Raw genomic sequence first — 15,480 nt, forward strand, 5'->3', positions numbered from 1 at the left:
TCTAAGCTGTGGAGCCTTGTGAGCAAAAATTCCACTTTGTGAGCCACTGGCATTAAAGTTGTGAGCGAGCGACTTCGCTGCTGCATCAATCAGTTTGCTCTGGGGCCATCCTTCCTGAGCGGAGACAAAAATGTGTGAGCCGGAGGCTAAAAAACTGTGAGCTAGCTCACACTCACTCAGCTTAGAGGGAACACTGGTTGTGTCCGATGTTGATGGAAACCATCGTTTTCCACCGTTCTCGCAACCGTATATATGTAACCCATATTGCATTTAGGTTGGACTGATAAAACAGCTCCAAAATTTTCAAAGAACTCTATTGCTTCACTGAGAAGGACTGACTCAGAGGGGGAATTTGCTGGGTGAGCCGGAGGCTAAAAACCTGTGAGCTAGCTCACACTAACTCCGCTTAGAGGGAACACTGCCTGTGAGGTAGGTGGAACTGAGAGAGCTCTTTCGAGAACAGCTCTGAGAGAACTTGTGACTGACCCAAGGTCACACCAGCAAGCTGCATGTGGAGGAGTGGGGAATCAAACCCGGTTTTCCCAGATTAGAGTCTGCGCTCCTAACCACTACACCAAACTGGCTCTTTATCAACGTCATGTTAGTACTTACGCTTTGCTTCTCCTCTGGTCGCTTCCAGAGTTCTACAAGTCAAATCCTACTGCAGTGTCTGTTGGAAGTCCCACCTTGTTCATTGAATTGATTTCTCCACCTTGAGCCCCAGTGAGAAAAACAGACTATATAAGTAACGGAAATAAGTGAATGACTCCCACCCCGTATCTACCAGTTTCCATCTGCCCTGTGATAGTACATTCGTCAAACATACCACCCCACATAAAAGCCACCAGCGCTGTAGCAAAGAAGACCCATAGTTGGTACGCCACTATTTGCTTGTTTTGTTTATACACTGCTCTTTCCCCTTTTGGGACCCAAAGGAGCTTACATAATTCTCCTCCATTTTATTCTCACAACAACCCTGTGAGGTAGGTTAGGCTGAGCGAGTACATCTTCGGGTACTTGAAGGGCTGTCATATAGAGGATGGTTGGTGTGGAGGTGTTTTCTGTTGTCCCAGAAGGTCGAACCAGAACCAGTGGGATGAAATTAAATCAGAAGAGTTTTTAGCTAAACTTTAGGAAGAACTTCCTGACAGAGTGGTTCCTCAGTGGAACAGGCTTCCTTGGGAGGTGGTGGGCTCTCCTTCTTTGGAGGTTTTTAAAACAGAGGCTAGATGGCCATCTGAAAGCATTGCAGATTCTGTGAACTTCGGCAGATCATGAGAGGGAGGGCAGGAAGGGTTGCCTCGGAGCTTAGTTCTTGTGGCCCTTTCTTACACGCCCGGGGAAATGCTGATCGCCACTCTGGGGTCAGGAAGCGATTTTCCTCTGGACTAATTTGGCCAGGGATCCTGGAGATTTTTGTCATCTTCTGGGCATGGAGCAGGGGTCACTGGGTGTGTGTGTGTGTGGAGTTATTTGTAAATTTCCTGCATTGTGCAGGGGGTTGGACTAGATGACCCTGGAGGTCCCTTCCAACTCTATGATTCTATGAATGTGACCGGCCCAAGGTCAATTGTTGCACAAATGGTGGCTTGTGTGTCCCCAGGCCTTTTTGGAACACTATACACCAGGAAAATGTTTGGTCTCGGCTGATGCACTTTCTGGGGCTGTTGTCCCCCCGCCCCCATCCCAGAGTAGCGGTATAGGCTCTGGAGAATGGAACGAAAACGTCAATATTCAATTATCACTTCACTACAGTGAGGCCCGCCCTGCATTGCCCTGGCATGCCTGCATTCTGCCATCCTGGTCGAGCGGGTTTCGTAACCGGCTTCAGTATGGGAAAGAGATGGGGTTACGACCAACGCTCCCTCTAAGCTGTGGAGTCTTGTGAGCGAAAATTGTACTTCGTGAGCTATTGGCGTTAAAGTTGTGAGCAAACGATTTGGCTGCTGCATACGTTAGTTTGCTCTGGAGCCCTCCTTCCTGAGCTAAGACAAAAATGTGTGAGCCGGAGGCTAAAAATTTGTGAGCTAGCTCACACTAACTCAGCTTAGAGGGAACATTGGTTACGACACCCTGGCCGTCCTCCTTCCCTTGACTGGCTCACTTGGTGCTGTTTCTCTGCCTGGCTGCCCCCTCCCCCGGCTCACTGGGTGGGTGGGAAGTCAGGTCAGGGCCCAGGCCTGGACCTGGACAAGAGAAGAGATGAAACTGGATTTATACCCCACCCTTCTCAGAGCGGCTTACAATCCCCTTCCCCTCCCCACAACAGACAGCCTGGGAGGTAGGTGGGGCTGAGAGAGCTCTCCCGAGAACTGCCCTTGAGAGAACAGCTCTGAGAGAACTTGTGACTGACCCAAGGTCATACCAGCAGCTGCATGCGAAGTGGGGAATCAAACCCGGTTCTCCCAGATTAGAGTCAGTGCTCCTAACTACTACACCAAACTGTTTCTCTGACAACTACCAAGTAAGAAATAGCAACATTAAAGAAGACATGGATAAGAATTGCAGACTCTGACTAAGGTTGTGAGCGATCATTGTCCTGAAATGAAAGATAGTCATGATACGAGAATCAGACACAACTGGAATTGTAGGCATGAGCAATGGAGCGGCAGATGGAGTGATTTTGAAGAGCAGTGTTGCAGAAGTTCCACGAAGCATTGAGAAGTGTCATCATCATCATCATTATATATAAATCATCATATTGAGAAGTGTCAAAATGAGCTCAAGAAGCCATGTATTGGCCCAGAATTAATCAGCATGGAGCAAATACAACAGCGAGCTTTTTTGTTTGCCTAAATATAAAACATGTCCACAACCTGAGCCCCTGAATCCACACCCAGATATAGGGCTTTTCCTCACCTGTGTATTTCTGTTGCTTTGGTGTCCCCCCCCTGTTCTGCATGCCTTTTGCTCCCTCTAGTGGTCACTGTGATATTACATAGCTTTATGTCCTGCATAAAAACCAAGGATGAAACAATAGTCTGATTCAGTATAACGCAGCTTCCTGTGTATAGTTTAGTTGGCTTAGATGGTCTTTTAAAGGGATTAGACGAATTTGTGGAGGATAAGACAGTCAAGGGTTATTGGCCAGAAAGGTTTAAAAGGAACCTCCACTTTCAGAGACAGTACGAGTGCCAATGTTGGGGGGGGGGACAACTGGGGGGAAAGCTTTGGCCTCTGTTTCTAGGTTGTAGGCCTTTTGGGGGACATATGATTGGCCACTATGTGAAAGAAGATGCTGGACTGGATGGACCACAGGTCTGCTGCAGCGGGGCTGATCTCTTGTTCTTATGATGACACCCTGTTAAAACTTAGTGAGTGTGATTTCCGACGTGTTGTCATTCATCAGGGGTTCAGATTCTTTAAAGGTGCGTATGCCAGCAGCAGCAACAGCAGCAAAACTGAAGCAGACCCAATGGGGGTTCAGCCGGAAAGAAACAAAAAGTCACCTAATCAACCGATTCCCATGTTGTGAGCAGGTCCTTATTTGGCATTTGTGACAGTTCTGCACAGGGGTCATTTCGTAGAAAAAGAGGTGCAGGAGCTCATTAGCATAACTCATTAGCATAACTTATTTGCATATGCCACACCCCCTGACATCACCGGAAGTGTGTCAGAAGGCAACACCCACCGCTCAGGCTCCACTGGACTGTTTTGGATTGCTAGCTATTGGGGGGGGGGACGTGCAGATCTGTCCTCACAGAGGAGGGAGAGCTTGTACCTGAATAAAACTTGGTCTTAAAGGTGCCACTGGACTGTTTTGGACCGGGGGGCTGGGGGGAGTTCTGCAACTTACCTGGCTGCTTCTTGCTCTGACTGAGGGCTGCTGGGAACAGGGGGTGGGGCTTGTTGCATGTGCCCACCCCCTGGGCTCTTTACTGCTGAAGCTCTGCTCCTGTGTGCTCCTGCAGGAAATGACGCCTGGTTCTACAGATAAACAAGGCTTTCCTCCCATCATTTGTCCAACATGGCATTTGCAGGCCCTCCTGGAATGGTGGCTAAGTCTGGCCCCCATTTGCGGATACCTAAGTCTGGCCCCCATCTGCGGATACCTAAATCCGCAGATTGGGGCCATTCTGATGCTAAAGAGATTTTTGTGCAAACCTTGGGGAAAAGAAAGAAAGAAGGAGGGAAAGAGGGAAAGAGGGGAAAAAAGATAGAAGGAGGCGAGGGGGCGAGGCTTGTTGCATGTGCCCACCCCCTGGGCTCTTTACTGCCGGAGCTCCGCTCCTGTGCGCTCCTGCAGGAAACGACCGCTGGTGGTGGGATCTGGAGCTGTGCCAGGCTGGGTAATGGGGGCAGAGATGGGATTCCCCCCTTGTGAGCCTCACAGGGCCCCTGTTTGTTGACCTATAATTGCTGCAATTCTTCTCAAATTCTTGAACTGTAGCAACAAGCTTAAAAAGTTGATTGGCGAGGAGAAAAAAGACACCCAGTCTGTTATTTTTTTTTCACCCTGTAAAACACTTTATTGTGTTTGCCCCATAAGATCTTGTGCGATATACATCTCTCTCTCTCTCTCTCTCTCTAGAATACATCTCATTGAAAGGTTTGATTTTAATACACGTTATATTACTTCTTTAAGAGTTCGTGAAAAATTTCATCTCCCTCCCTTCTCTTTTAAATAAACTTTCGCCAGCTCCGCATCTTCGAAGTGGACTGGTCCCCAGCAGGAAATTTAGGGGCTGTTTTTGTTTTCTTTAAAAAAATAGAAATTACAATCTTTACACGACAAAACATTCAATGCAAACAGAAGCCGTTTTGTTATCCTAAGTCTAAAAAAGGTCAGTCCCCCCCCCAAGAAAGCCTGTCCGTTCCCTAACGCCAAGAGTGAGTTTGTGTTTAAACAAATGCATTCCATTTCTTCTCTCCCCCCAAACATAAAAACAACATAAAACAGACAGCGATTTTTTTTTAGATTTCTCTTTTGCACCGACATTCACAAGAATAAATACATCATTAACCAATCCTTTTTTTTTCCTTTTCATACACAGTGTGAGGGTTGTAGAGGTGATAAATATACATCTAGAGTTTCCATTGCTCCAAAAAAAATATTATATAGATTATATATACTGTATTTATGCTGATCATCACTTTAGAAAGGATGATCCTTCATTGCTTGGTTTCATTTTGTTCCTGATTCTCTTCCTGTAAACCCCTGGAAGTCCCCCTGACTACTAAAGATCGGGCTCGGTTCCCTGTCCGGTTCCTTTTTCACGTGCGTCCTCAAAACCAGGAGTGTCAAAGCCACGAGGAGTGGAAACTTGCACTTTTTTTTTTTAAAGGTCAAGATTCTCAGAATGTGGAATTCGGTGCTAGAGGCCATGTCTTTTTTGATTTCTCAGAATCCCGTGTTTATTCTTGCAAACAATACACATTTCTGTACTACAGAATAACACTGGTTTAACTGTCATGGCATCCCCAAAGAATCATGGGAATTGTAGTATGGCAGGGTGTCAAGACTTCTGTTGGAGACCCCAGTTCCCAGAGTTCCTTGGGGCAAGGGAATGGCCGCTGAACCAATCCAACCATGCATTCAAGGTCATATGTAAATCTCCCCCCCAACCTAGGTCACTTCATGCTTCCGGAATTCTTCTGCAATAAAAATGTCGATTGTTCTGTACTGTTTCAACCCACTATTCACCCACTTGCAATTGAGTTTCTTATTAGAATTATAACTTGGTTTTTTTTTTAAATTAAAAGGGCATGGGGACCATAGTTAAAGTGAAGAACAAAACATTAAACCCTACTCTTCCAAGATATTGGCATCTAACTGAGCCCACTATAGTGAAAGCTCTGATTAAACAATACAATGAGCCATTCAGCATAATTTCTTTTCTTCATATTTGAAACCAATGGGGAAAGTGCATGAGTAAAGTCTCTCTCTCTCTCTCTGTGGGCCCCACAGGAATCAACACTGGGCTCATTGTGGAATTCAGATACCATCCTCATATGGTCATTATACTATAAGTAATAATTTGATACCATTGTAGGGTTTTTGTTTAAACGCTGGGCTTTTCCACATTTGTCATTTTCCTTGTCGTGTGTTTCTATTGCTTTGGGATTCTTTTCTGTTCCACGTGTGTTTGCTCCCTCTAGTGGTTGATTCGATATTACATCATTTTACACCAGGCGTACCTCCCTGCAGATTTAAACTGCAGGTTTTTATGCTGGACATACAGCAGTGTAATATCGAATCGACCACTAGAGGGAGCAAAACACAAACAGAACAGGGGGGAGAAACCGCTGGAGCAACAGGGACATACAAGTGAGGGAAATGACAGTGTGGTAAAACCTATTGTCAAATACATTGCCCTTCTTTAAACTATAACTTAGTTGGGGTTTAGCTCCAGCAATACCAGGTTAGTAAAGTGCTTTATTAGAAACATAGGAAGGTGATATTCGCGGTGTGCGTGGGCCAGAATTCAGCAAGCAAGCATTCCATCTTTCCAGCTTCCTGGCTTTTGGGAGAATGAAATGAAGAAACTGACCTTCATCTTGTGTCTCATTCAGACAATGCCATTAATTGTCGGGGCAGGTACCATTCTCCCCCTCTCCCAACACTGCAGGGCACTCATCTCTACAGCACTGAAGAATTACATTAAATCACTCCCTCCTGTTCCGAATGGCAACACACAGAAATCCAGTTGCTCTTTTCCTTTGGCTCCCTCATCCCAATGCCTTGGGGGAAACCAATCTGACATTATTATTGGGTGGGTGGGGGAGAGTCCAAAAGCACAACCCCGAAGGCAGGATGAAGTGGCCTGTGACCCGCGAAAGCTCGTATGGGAATAAACACTGTCTTCACGGCAGCACTGGCTTTTTGTCTCATTTTGCTGCGAGCAACCACGACGCCCGGCCTCTCTGCAATCGCCTTGAGGAACAGCCATACTAACTTTGCAGCTCGGGGAACTGCGCTGTAAGTGGAGGAGGGGAAGGGGAAACGAGGAAGACGGGGTTCCTAAAAGCACAGGCCGTCGAGTTGGCTGCAAAATGCCAGCAAATGTGAGAGGAGTACAGAGCTGGGGCCCCCAACATGGCAACCACCCACATCTTCTCTGGTCCCCACCAAGTGGGCGGGGCCAGGTGGGAGCTTGTGCCCAGCAAGGTTTCCGATTGGCTGTGCAGATTTTTTTAAAAAAACCCTTGCTTTGGCGGCAGCTACCGCTACAGTAACAAGGATCTTCACTGTGCGACTGAAGGTAGAGAAAGAGGTACTTTTCTCCCTTTCTCACAATACAAGAACTCGTGGGCACTCCATGAAATTGCTGAGCGGTTGGGTTAGAACGGATAAAAGGAAGTACTTCTTCACCCAAAGAGTGATTAACACATGGAATTCACTGCCACAGGAAGTGGTGGCGGCTACAAGCATGGACGGCTTCAAGAGGGAATTAGATAAGCATATGGAGCAGAGGTCCATCAGTGGCTATTAGCCACAAGGTATAGCTAGGGGCTCTGGGGCAAGTGATGCTCTGTCATCTTGGTGCTTGGGGGGTCAACAGTGGCAGGGCTTCTAATGTCCTGGCCCCACTGGTGGACCTCCTGATGGCACTGGTATTTCTGGCCACTGTGTGATACAGAGTGTTGGACTGGATGGGCCTTTGGCCTGATCCAACATTGGCATCTCTTACGTTCTTAAGGTAAGCGACAGCAGCTATTTTGCAGCTGTCTCCGCCTCCTGCGGCAGCCATTTTGTGGTAGCCATTTTCTGGCTGCGGCCACCACACTGTATCAGAATTTCAAAGGTGCCCACAGGCTCCGAAAGGTTGGGGACCCCTCCTATACAGCATCGATACTGTTCACGGCAAGACTGGCTCTGGAAAGCAGACAGGTTGAAGTGGCCTCAGCACAGTTCTGGGGGTGGGGGTTTCCATTCCACCAGAAGTAGTGCAAAAAGTTCTCAGCATCGTCCCCTTTGACACGCCCACACCTGTGCCATTTCTGTCCATCCTTAATCATGGCAGCAATAACTGTAGCATCTGAGCCGGCTACCTAAACCTGCAGGAATGGCTTCCTGCATTCAGTGGAGAGGCAGCGGGGGAGACAGAAGAGAAATCCCTGCCTTCCCCAGTGAGCTCTTCCAGTGAATTTCACTTGGGGTTTGTTGATTTCCACAAGGCCACCTCAATTTCCTGCTCCGGAGCAATCCCTTGGCAGCTAGAGAACGGGAATTTCCAAGGCAGACAAAAACAACAGAAAGCTCGATCACTTTTGGTTTCTGAAAAACAGGATTGAGAACGCGGAACATGGATCCCCTGGCCCCAGCCTCTTGCTGACCTTCTCTCCGCAAACAATGAGGACTAAGAACTTGCTCTCGTTTTGTTAAAATGCAAAATGAATCTTGAGAAACTGAACAACCCCTCCGTGTGGAACTGAAAGGGACCACCCGAAGGAGCATAAATATCTGAATCTCTCTGGGATCTATCCCATCCTAGAGAGCTGCTTTTATACGGTTACTCTCTTGGCAGCATTGTTTCTAAGAAAGGAACGTGGAGATCGCTGATCATTTCTTCCTCCCCTGTCCGATTAGAGGTTCCAGCCCTCTGACCTAGTTATCTGTACAAAATGCATTAAACGGCTACCCCAACTCACTTCTCCTCTTTGCTGTTCCAGTACCTGGAGGACCAGACTGTTCGCACCTCCAGCCACCCTGCACTTCAGATTCTCTCCCTCTGATGAAGTAAGTCTGTATTGCTCAGTTTCCATTCCGCCGAGGCCATCGAAACCAAACACACACACGCAGACACCCCCCACTAATAATAGTCATAACAATACACAAATCGTTTCAGAACAAGGTGGGAACAGCATTGTCAGCAGGCGGGTGTCAGCTGGCTCTGTGGGATTTTTCGTGGGCATGCTCACGCGACGAGGAAAACGGGGTGCGCCTCACCGGAACACGTGCATAACGAAGGACGGGAAACGTGACCATGCTTGCTTACCGGGGTATCTTTCTTACCGAACGGCGGTTCACATTCATATCACCAGAACGGTACGAGCCAGCTTTTGTGGATCCTCCAAGGTGCAAATACATTCAATAGCTATTGCAGACCACCACAAGACAAGCAAGGCCAACACGGCCTTGCGAAATCTTGCAAAGTTCAGTTAGTTTCAAATAAACCTCGGGGGGGGGGAGTCTCTCCCCTCCCTTTCCCCAAACCAGCCTCCAAAGTTTTGGTCCATTCCCAGACTTCCAGGACGAAAGCTCAGCTTGCCCGTGGGAGCCTCCGAAGACCCTTAGCTTTCCTGGGGGTTGCTGAAGTGGAGCTCGGAGCTGAAGACCTCTTTGTAAAGGGGCGGGAAACCCGTGGCCGTCTCCGGGTGGACGAGACGGAAGAACTCCAACTTATCCAAGTGCAGGTTACAGATCGTCTTCATTAAGGGCAGCTTCGAGACCATCTGCAGAAAAACACCCCCTCTCGTGTCAGTTTAATTTATTATTATTACGGTCTTAAGACAAACATACAGAATAAGCATAACATGTGAGGGAGACGGGGGGAAACCCCAGTCATAATACACAAAAATAGAAATCTGAATTTAAGAACTTTTAAAATGCAATTCCCGCAATCTAAGAATTAATGCACAAAACTCAGCGACTGGATGTGTAATCTCTGCATTCTTATCTGATAGGAGCCAGTGAAGCCTTGCTTTGTAGTAGTGTGGCCAGGTGTCCTATCGACTAATGGGGTAATAATATTAAGACGAGCCTCCCTGTAAAATGGACAGCTGAAGAACATACACTCTACCGATTCAACCTCGCTTAAAAGGCATGGGCATAGCCTTTCAGGGTAGGGGTTTTTATTGTATCTGCCTTGAATAACCGCAGATGGAAGGGCAGAACGTCTAGCTAGGGCAAATGCCCTTCTAAAATTCTTTCCCTCCACTGAAGTCAAATATATTGCCGGCTCAATGGTGCCCCCCTCGTGTCAGCCAGTTTGGTGTAGTGGTGAAGTGCGCGGACTCTAATCTGGGAGAACCGGGTTTGATTCCCCACTCCTCCACTCGCACCTGGCTGGATTACCTTGGGCAAGCCGTAGTTCTAATAAGAGCTGTCCTTGAAAAAGAGCAGTTTCTGTCAAGAGCTCTCTCAGCCCCACCGACCTCACAGGGGGTCTGTTGTGGGGAGGGGAAGGGAAAGGAGTTTGTAAGTCGCTCTGAGACACCTTTGGGTAGTGAGGGGCGGGGTAGAAATCCTATCTGAGCTTATGCGCTCAGAAAGAAGCCCTACAGCGAGAGTCGCTGACTTTTTCTTTAATGAGATCGACTTGGGGGCAGTGCCCCCTCTAAGCTGTGGGCGTGAGGGGGCCGCTCATTACCACAGGGAGCCCCACTCAGCAGCAATCTGGAGCCGTGCAAGGGAAAAAATGCATGTGCCCAAATTCTAACACCAATAATCAATGGATTTAATAATAGCAAGACATATAAAGTACTCAGAACAAATTTTCCATAAACAACAGGTAGGAATTCACTGGTAAAGTTGATCACAGGTAGAAATTCACAGGTGGAGTTTCCCCACCTTTTGTAATACACTCAAAAACGTCCTTGATCTGTAAGGATGTGGTCGTGTCTCTGCCAGCTGACTCGATGGACCCCTAGTTCTAAATCCGTTTCAATAATGTTTTTCAAGAATCATGCTGGATTCAACACACACACACACACGCACACATGCACAACAAGACAACTTTCTTGGAGAGAACCACTGGAAGGTATCCGGCCTCGGGTTTCCCAAACCCTGGAACCAACCTAGAATTGACTATTGTCTGATGTCCCATTTTATTACCTTGGATAGTCTGTCTTCATTGGAGTTTTTCTTCTGAATTTCCTGTTGGAGAGCCAAGTAGATTTTATCCTGGAGTTTCTGGACTTTCTTGGACTCCGACAGCCAGGGGCGATCTGAGACAGACAATATCGAATTGATCACTTGGCATTGCTTTGTTTGCAAAACCAGCATTTAAAAAAAGAGCACTTTTAAAACTATTTGCAAATAGAGCAAGACACTTTTGGAGAAAGTTCGCATAGCAAATGAGAATGGTCAGGTGGAACTACACTGGCCTCTTGTATTCCCTGATCTTTGCTGAGCTAAGAGCTGCAATACCACTGTCTGGCCACCTGCAATGGTGGCGCTGTGGAGCAGCAGAAAGCTGACCCTGCCGTACAGCTGCCATGGTTGTGCCTAGATCTTGCTGCCAGTCAGTGTTCCCTCTAAGCTGGGTTAGCGTGAGCTAGCTCACAGTTTTTTAGCATCCAGCTCACACATTTTTGTCTTAGCTCAGGAAGGATGGCTCCAGAGCAGACTAATTTATGCAGTAGCCAAATCGCTCACTGTAATGATTCCATGTTTTGGTGTGTGTGTTCCTTTAAATGCTTAGTTTGACTGCAGTACTGTAAGGAGAGTGATAGAGGGAGACGAGTGTATTTTGATTGGCTGATGACTGAGAGTGTGGGAGGAGATGTTCTGAGAGGAATCTGTGTGTGTGTTTTGAGAGATTCTGTGTGTGAAGTTTGAAGACAGAACATAGTCTGTGGGACTATGGAATTTTGAGACTAATTCTGAGTGAATAAGACAAACAGTTTAGTCTGTGTGACTAAGAGAGTTGATCCTATTCTGTGTGAATAAAACAAAGAGGCTAACCTGTGTGGCGATATATATCTATATAGATGAGAGTTAGAGAGAGATTATACTGAATGTATAAGCCTGTCAGAGTGGACTTTGGCGTTTGAGAGACTGTTCGTGGCACCAAGCTTTGCCAGTTATATTTACAAGTTCCTTTCTTCAGCAACTGTTCAAAATAACCAGAAACCTATTTTGTTTTTTATTAAATAAATCATTTTTTGTTTAAACTTATCCCAGAAATCAGTACAGTACTTCCTCAGGGCCACATAGTCCTCTGAAGTGCCCAGACCCTAGGTCATACTACCAAAAGAGAGAGATTTGGAATTTTTAATTCCTGGTGGCAGCATAAAACTACCAAGTTTATGTACTCAGAGAGTGTTTAAACGTAAAACCGTTTCCCCTATAAGCAAGAACCTCACGCTCACTCACAACTTGAATGCCGGTAGCTCACATAGTATAATTTTTGCTCACAAGACTCCACAGCTTAGAGGGAGCACTGCTGCTAGATATCCCCAGTTTGAACTGACAGAAGAGAGACAATCAGGAAACCACTGATGTCTTCTGGCAGACTTTGCCACAGAAAGCAGCTGCTGGGATTCAGGCCGATAGTTAAGAGCCGCTCGGCTGGACCAGCCAACTGTTTAAGTGCTTTGGCTACTACTGGACCAGGAGTGGAGGAGGAGCCAGGTTCATTTGGGCTCAGATCACCCACCTGGAGACAGTAGGACGGCTGCAGTGAAGAGAGCCACCTCCTCGTCGGAGAGCTGGAGCCGGCAAAGATTCCTTCCCAGTTCAAAGACGGCGCTGATCAGGTCATCACAGCCTAAGTGAAGAAGAAGAGATTGGATTTATACCCCGCCCTTCACTACCCAAAGGAGTCTCAGAGCAGCTTACAAACTCCTTTCCCTTCCCCTCCCCACAACAGACACCCTGTGAGGTAGGTGGGGCCGAGAGAGCTCTTTCGAGGACTGCTCTTGAGAGAACAGTTCTGAGAGAACTTGTGACTGACTCAAGGTCACCCAGCTGGCTGCATGTGGAGGCGTAGGGGAATCAAACCCGGTTCTCCCAGATTAGAGTCCATGTTCCTAACCACTACACCAAACTGGCTCTCTAGTTGCCCGAATATTTCCCCCCTCCCGGAGAATGTCAAAGTGGATAAGTCCCCCCTATCTTGGTAGGGACGTTTTGCCTCCCCTGCCCCCCCAACTATCTTCACCTCCTTCCTTCCCCTGCTCCTTCCCCCTGTTCTTAAAAGCTAAATTGTTGCCTCCTGTTTTTCTCTGAGGCCAGGAAACCTCACTTCTCTTTACGGAGGAAGAAGAAAGAAGAAGAGATTGGATTTATACCCTGCCCCTCACTACCCAAGGGAGAACGGCTTACAAACTCCTTTCCCTTCCCCTCCCCACAACAGACACCCTGTGAGGCAGGTGGGGCTGAGAGAGCTCTGACAGAGACTGCTCTTTTTGAAGAACAGCTGTGCCAAAACTATGGCTTGCCCAAGGTCATCCAGCAGGTGCAAGCGGAGGAGCGGGGAATCAAACCTGGTTGTCCCAGATTAGAGTATGGTTCTCCCAGATGAGAGTCCACACACTTAATCACTACACCAAACTGGCTCTCAAGTGTGGGCAAGTGAGAAGCGAAAGGGGGCGGGGGGAACGTTACTACAAAAAGCCTCCTTTCAGGGTAGAAGCAATTTCATCCCCCCTGGGGATTGTGGGCAGCACAATTAAGCCCTACGCCTGACCTGGGACCAGCATACTTTCAGGACCGTCTGTCCCCATATACGCCCCAGAGAACCTTGTTATAAAAACAACAACAGACACACACACCCTATAAGGGGAAAGATGGTGGGGGTGGAAAGGGCTGTTCAGTCACAGTTGACTTATGGCCAGGCCTGTAGCTAGGATTTTTTCAGTCGGAGGGGGGCATTTAAGTTTCTTAGGGGGCCACTGGCTAATCGAATTAAAGGTAAAGTTAAAAAGGCTTTCTGGGGGGAATAGAGAGGGGCTGTCTGGCTCCGCGCTGCCACCATAGCCGGCCCTTTGCACCAAACAGCTGTGCAAGAATACCCCGCTCCTTCCCCACATTCACCGCCGCTCGGGGGCCCTGGACTGGTTGGGAAGTGATGGGGTCTTCCCAGTAGTTCGGGGGGGCCTAGCCCCAAGGTGCCCCACTGTAGCTATGGGCCTGCTTATGGCCACCCTGCAGGGTTTTCAAGGCAAGAGTTGTTCAGAGGTAGTTTGCCGTCGCCTGCCTGTGTAGCAACCCTGGACTTCTTCAGTGGTCTCCCATGCGAGTCTAACCAAGGCCGACCCTGCTTAGCTTCTGAGCTCTGATGAGAGCGGGCTAGCCTAGGCTATCCAGGGTCAGGGCAAAACGGAAAAAGGCAAGACATCCCATGCCACAAGACATGGCTGCCAGGACTAAGAAAACACCGCCTGCTTACCGAGAGATTTGAACATCTGCATCCCGCCATACTTCCCATCGAAGAGCACCGTGTTGTTCAGCGGGTTGAAGGCCCGGATCATTCGGATGAGGAGAACTTCCAAGCAACCTGATGCAGACAGAAAGACCGCCAGAGGGCGGGAGAGGAACGGCGGGAGGTGTCCGTCATCCCCACACGATACAAAAAGGGAAAATCCAAAACACACACCCCCATGTTGAAAATACCGTTTTTTAAAAAAAACGTTTCAATCACGTGGATACAAAAAAACCCAGAATGAGGGTCATTTGTAGAACGGGCGATATGGAAAAATCCAAAAAAGAGGCATATTAACCCCGTAAGGAAAGAAGAGGTGGAATAAAGTAAAATAAAAAAGGGAAGGAAGAAGAAAAGGCGAGGTTAGAAAAGCCCGTTTGTGTGTTCCGATGTATCAGGTTGTAAAGACGCTGCCTACAGAGGCGTGGCGTACCGCTTTCTTAAAATACTCTGGTTTTCCCGTTCAGCTTTGTGGTCAGTAATGTGGTACTTAGGGCCAAGTCTGACAAGATCTTTTGTTCAACCTGGGCCTACCGACATTGGAGTTAAAGTGTGGGGGGGGGGACTGGACCAATGTTCCCTCTAAGCTGTGGAGTCTTGTGAGCAAAAATTCTACCTTGTGAGCTACCGGCATCAAAGTTCTGAGCGAGCCATTTGGCTCCTGCATCAATTAGTTTGCTCCGGAGCCCTCCTTCCTGAGCTCGGACAAAAACGTGTGAGCCGGAGGCTAAAAAATGGTGAGCTAGCTCACACCGACTCAGCTTAGAGGGAACACTGGACTGGACCCTCACACACACCGGCTTCTGAATGCCCCATAGCCTCCCCCCCAGCTCTTTTCCCTAGGAAAACTCACTCCCAGTGTCAGAGCTCAGCTGAGAAGAAAACTGCCGTGGGGGGGAGGTTGAGGGGGAGACAGCCTACCTGGTGGGCGAAGGGGTGAAGTCAGCATGCCCCTTTGGCTTTAAAAAATAAGACATCCCCCATAAGAAGAAGAAGAAGAGATTGGATTTATACCCCGCCCTTCACTTGGAGTCTCAGAGCGGCTTACAAACTCCTTTCCCTTCCCCTCCCCACAACAGACACCCTGTGAGGTGGGTGGGGCTGAGAGAACTCTTGACAGAAACTGCTCTTTTTCGAGAACAGCTGTGCCAGAGCTTGTGACTGACCCAAGGTCACATCAGCAGGTGCAAGTGGAGGAGTGGGGAATCAAACCCGGTTCTCCCAGATTAGAGTCCGCGCACTTAACCACTACACCAAACTGGCTCTCTCAGAGTGGCTTACAAACTCCTTTCCCTTACCCTCCCCACAACAGACACCCTGGGAGGTGGGTGGGGCTGAGAGCGCTCTGACAGAAACGGCTCTTTTTCAAGGACAGCTGTGCCAGAGCTTG

At 48.0% G+C, this 15,480-nt stretch overlaps 1 protein-coding gene across 1 annotated transcript in view; it reads right to left on the minus strand.

Moving 5' to 3' along the window:
* Positions 1-9,234: 9,234 nt before the first annotated feature.
* The window catches only part of LOC107115443 (nuclear receptor ROR-beta-like), a 50,249-nt gene continuing 44,003 nt past the window's right edge, over positions 9,235-15,480 (minus strand). The window contains 4 exon segments of the mRNA XM_015417152.1: positions 9,235-9,396; positions 10,778-10,890; positions 12,324-12,434; positions 14,058-14,165. Of these exon segments, the coding sequence (XP_015272638.1) occupies positions 9,235-9,396; positions 10,778-10,890; positions 12,324-12,434; positions 14,058-14,165 (494 nt within the window).

The sequence above is a fragment of the Gekko japonicus genome, unplaced genomic scaffold (assembly GCF_001447785.1).
Source record: "Gekko japonicus isolate JY-2015 unplaced genomic scaffold, Gekko_japonicus_V1.1 scaffold1266, whole genome shotgun sequence".
NCBI lineage: Eukaryota > Metazoa > Chordata > Lepidosauria > Squamata > Gekkonidae > Gekko > Gekko japonicus.